Consider the following 4,947-nt stretch of genomic DNA (forward strand, 5'->3'; position numbering starts at 1 on the left):
TGTAAACAATCCTGTATTTTAGAGTCAGAATAATATACAAAACTTAAGCTTTGTACCTTATTTTGACCCCAAAAGAGCAGGATTGTTTAATAATTTAATAATATTTTTTTTCAAAATTTTTAATTTATTTATCCCTCAATTTCATATTATTATTAAGATATTAGGCATGAAGACAAGTGCTTTAAATAACTTAACCAAAACTAACAAAAATAGAATTTTATTGCCATAAATGACAATTCAATTTGGTATTTATGGTTATGTATAAATTACTGTAATTTTGATGATAGTATCATCAAGAATGTACTGATAGCTTGTGAATTTTTTTAAAAAAGCTATGGAATATGTGAAAATAGTGTATTGCTTAAATTCAAATTTATCAAATGTTATATTAAAAATAACTGTGTACTTATGGCAATGTTGACATCAACAAATGCATTTCTTAATTCCTGTTAAAAGAAAAATATTTGTAGTGATGATTGAATGATTGGAATTTTTTTAATGCAGTAAAATTTATAAAATATATAGTTTTTTTCATTATGTAAATCTATCACAGCAGAGACCTGTAACCTTTAATGACTTCTGGGAGAGTATTCTTGTATTCTGGTTGTCATCTCTTTGAGAATGAATACAGTAATACCCCGAACTTACGCGATAGGTGGGACCGAGCGATAACCGTGTAAGTCGGGGTATAATTTCACAATTTGTGTAAAATCCAAGTCGGATATATGTAAGCTAATAAATGTTCTTGTTAATCTCGTCTTTTGATTCGTTCACAGTTACAAGAAATCACCACGTAGAGCCTCTGAAGTCTCCGTAGATATAACAAACACAGAAATAAATAACACAAAATAAATTGTAGCTATGTGTCGATTCCACGCTACACGTCCGAACATATAAGCTGAACAATAGTGTGGGGGGAGTGAGTAATCAAGAGTTGTGTGGTGCTCAAACAAAAGACAAATTGACGAGATTTGAAAATCGTGTAACTCCGGGTCCGCGTTAGTCGAGGTATTACTGTACTACATTACAATCATATTACCAATTGGCTAAAAATAAACTTTTAGCCATTCTGTGACCTACTTGTGATGTAGTGCAGTCCCAGTGTGACCCATTAGAGTTCAAAATATTCTAATGTGGAAATAAGTCTTTAGGCACATTTTTCTTCCCTTTTCAAGTATATTAATGTGCTGATCACGTAGAGTTTTCAGGGTTTTCTTTGTGTCAAATACCTAAACAGGAGTCAGTTTCTCATAGTGTGTCCTCCTGAGAGATGCTCCTCTCTTGGCAGATCATCCAAATGTTGCTGTAGCGCTACTTTTGTAATGAATTATCTTATGATACAAAATAAGGCTACATACAAAAAACTTAATCTTTAATTTCTTATGTACATGAGATATGAGATATGATGCTACACTACCGGATGAACATAGAATTGAGAACACGTGCATACAGAGCGAGGTCCAAAACCAAAAGTGAGGACATAGGTCAGGTTACCAGGTCTGTTCAGTTCAGAGTTCCTCCTGGTGGCGACTTTTGGATTTATGACCAAAGCTGTCGCCACAGTTGCATTGCTTTATTTCCATCAATCGATCAAATAAATTAACTAATCAATAATGTAATATTTTTTTTCAATTTGCTTTACTGTTTATTGTAAGGATTTGGTGCATGTATGAGTGTATAAATTTATGCAATCAAATACAATATGCAGTCCTTTGTAAAATGGGATATATCCTTCTGATTAACAGTTTCTTCTTTGATCTATCTGGTGTTTGCTTTCCTGAATTATATGGTTGACATATTTTTTAAAGCATTATTTCAAATAATGTCTGAAAAATGTGTGTAAATACTTTTAAAGAAAACATTAATTCAAAGAAAACACAATAGTAAGCACTGATTATTTTAAAAGTGATGTGAAAACATTAAGACTAATATGCTGGAAGAAGTTTATTTTGATGAGATTTAAAAAAAGAAACTGAGTGGACTATGCTATCTAAATGTTTAAAGTTTATTTTGTATTACCGTAATATAAATTTAAATGAGAAATTTTTTAAACAATAAATTCTTACTGGAACTAAAACAAAATATATAAAAATAATATAAATAACACCTTTTTGACGGTCCAGCAAAATGTTTAATTTGATAAAAACATTTTCGACCAATTTTAGCGGTCTTCATCAGTTATTCTAATATTAAAAAGAACAAAGCATTCGAATTTATATAATACAAAAATTAAATAAACCCAAACCACGGTTGCGCAGATCAACGTACATGCACTTGTGGGTTACTCAAAATTACAAAAAAGTACTGCAGCGTTTGCCAAACAGGATATCACTGTATTCTGGGATTGAGTGGCAATCATTACAACTACAAGATTTATACAAGCTGTGAGGCATCTTAAAAAAATGGAGATACACAAAGCACATATTATCACGGAATGCATTAATCACAGGGATGCTGATGGATTATCCACAGCTTGGAAGTCCTTTTATAATAACGTGGACGGCACTATTATTTATTTTACATTTATTTGTTTGTATTTTTTATGTTTTTGTAATTTTGAATAACCCACAAGGGCATTTACGTTGATCTGTGCAATCACAGTTTGGGTTTATTTAATTTTTGTATTATGTAAATTCGAATGCTTTGTTCTTTTTAATATTAGTATAACTGATGAAGACCGCTAAAATTGGCCGAAAATGTTTTTATCGAATTAAACATTTTGCTGGACCGTTAAAAAGAGAAATTTTTTTGATATGATATATGAAAAATCTAGATATTCTTTTATGTACTTCTTACATGTTTATAAATTTGTATATAGATGTTAAAATGGAATTGGCATCTTCAGATTCTTGATAATGTAATCTATTTCGTTAAAGTAAAATACCAAAATGAATAAACTAGATGAAACAAACTAGAAAAAAATGTTTCATCTTAATGTGTCAAATATTAATTATATACATATTTTTTTAAATATTCAAATGATAAAATTAACTTACAAAATAGTACAACTACTATTTTATATAACTATCTACTGCTACAAAAATTTTCTTGTCAAAGTAATATTTTTAATTTGAGACTATTTTCATAATGTTTGAAAAATCAACATTTATTTTGAGAATAATGCTAGAAAGTTTATTACTACAAGAATTTTAGATGAAAGATTTTTGTTGTCATACATACCTCAGTAATAATTGAGCATATGATATGATATATTTTTCCAGATTTCCATTGGATATCACAAGAAATTTGATTTGCTGTTTTCACTAACAAGTTTGATTTTTCTTGAAAGATTCATTTATGTAAAATTTTATAAGAATTGTGCATTGTTCAGTATTCTGAATGCGTAAGAATAGTTTTTTATAATATATGGTAACTATAGAGCCAGGAACTTAGTATTTTAAGTGTCTTAAAAATTTGCAAAATTGGTTTTAAATTTGAAATAGAAAGAAAAATAATATTCTATGTTTTTTGACTGAAAGTAAAAGATAAAAAAAATAATTAAAGCTATTAATTCTATAATATATAACTCTTAACTAAAGATGTGAAAAAAATGGTTAATGGTATAATGATACAAACTATAGATTTTATCTGAATGAATTAATATTAAAAAGAGATTTACTTAATGATTTTATTACATTAACATAAGAAATTTGTCTTGTAAAAAAATATAAATTATTGCTCTAAAAATTATGTATTTATATGATCAGAAGATAGGCAACCTTATATTTTTGCTTTATTTCTTATAATGCATTAATATTTTACAGGCTGAATTGCAGCTGTTGTCATCTTATCCCTCTGTTGCCCTGGAGTTGTAGCCGAGACGGCTCCCACATCCTGGGCAGAGGATGGGCAAACAGAATAGCAAGCTGAAGCCTGAAGTCCTGGAGGACCTACGCCAAAATACCGAATTTACTGATGCAGAAATTCAGGAATGGTACAAGGGATTTCTTAAAGATTGCCCCAGTGGACACCTATCCATTGACGAATTTAAAAAGATCTATGGAAACTTTTTTCCATATGGTGATGCTTCGAAATTTGCAGAACACGTGTTCCGTACTTTTGATGCCAACGGTGATGGAACGATAGATTTTCGTGAATTTTTGTGTGCATTGAGTGTTACTTCCCGAGGAAAACTGGAACAGAAATTAAAATGGGCATTCAGCATGTATGATTTAGATGGAAATGGCTATATTTCTCGACAGGAAATGTTGGAAATTGTCACGGTGAGTTCACTTTCTTACATTAAAATAAATTTTTATGTAATTATTGTTTGATTAAATAAATTCCTCATTTATGGAATTAATTATTACATAATTAAAATATCCGAAATAAACTTACTAGCCTTTTCTCCAGGTTGACTTTTTGATAATAATTAATTCAATAATCTGAATGTCAGTTGTATTGAGCTCATTGTTACATTTAAATTGTATTTATGTCCTCAATTGAAGTTCATGAGTCTATCATAGTGGGTGGGTGAATTGTTCTAAACAAAAGCATCCTGTCAAATCTGCATATTTTAATCATTTGTGAATTTGTTTCAGGAAATATATTAAAATATTACCATAGTATTCTGAAATTTACTATTGTATTGGTGCTATTTATCTAAATAATTGTAGTTTTACACTAACTTATGTTAACGATTACATACACTTTGTATCCTGCATTTTCTTGCATTCAGCTTTTTTAGAGATGGATTCTATTTGCAATTCTATGAAGAAGCTGTTTTTAAATAGTAGTAAAATCAATATTTTTTGTAAGTTAATACATTGCATATAAATGTTAGATAACAGTTTTCCATTGCAAAATTATATTTGAATTTTGTATTGCTTTTTGGAGAAAGTTACAGAAGACTGGTTGAAAATCTGTCAAAAATGTAAGTTTTTTGGAAACATCAATTACTATTAGTTACTTCCCTGAGTATATTTATATAATATAATAAACACAACT

At 29.1% G+C, this 4,947-nt stretch overlaps 1 protein-coding gene across 1 annotated transcript; it reads left to right on the plus strand.

Moving 5' to 3' along the window:
* The first annotated feature begins 3,744 nt into the window (after positions 1-3,744).
* Positions 3,745-4,655, plus strand: LOC111626689 (neurocalcin homolog). The gene has a single exon (XM_023370171.1). The coding sequence runs from the start codon at positions 3,846-3,848 to the stop codon at positions 4,272-4,274; it is 429 nt and encodes a 142-aa protein (XP_023225939.1). The 5' UTR covers positions 3,745-3,845; the 3' UTR covers positions 4,275-4,655.
* The last annotated feature ends 292 nt before the right edge of the window (positions 4,656-4,947 follow it).

This window comes from Centruroides sculpturatus, unplaced genomic scaffold, assembly GCF_000671375.1.
Source record: "Centruroides sculpturatus isolate CEXI.00-Female unplaced genomic scaffold, Cexi_2.0 scaffold381, whole genome shotgun sequence".
Taxonomy (NCBI): Eukaryota; Metazoa; Arthropoda; class Arachnida; order Scorpiones; family Buthidae; genus Centruroides; species Centruroides sculpturatus.

Bases quoted from the DNA above. Each gene is read 5' to 3' on its own strand.
- LOC111626689 (XM_023370171.1), top strand. From the start codon at position 3,846: ATGGGCAAACAGAATAGCAAGCTGAAGCCTGAAGTCCTGGAGGACCTA.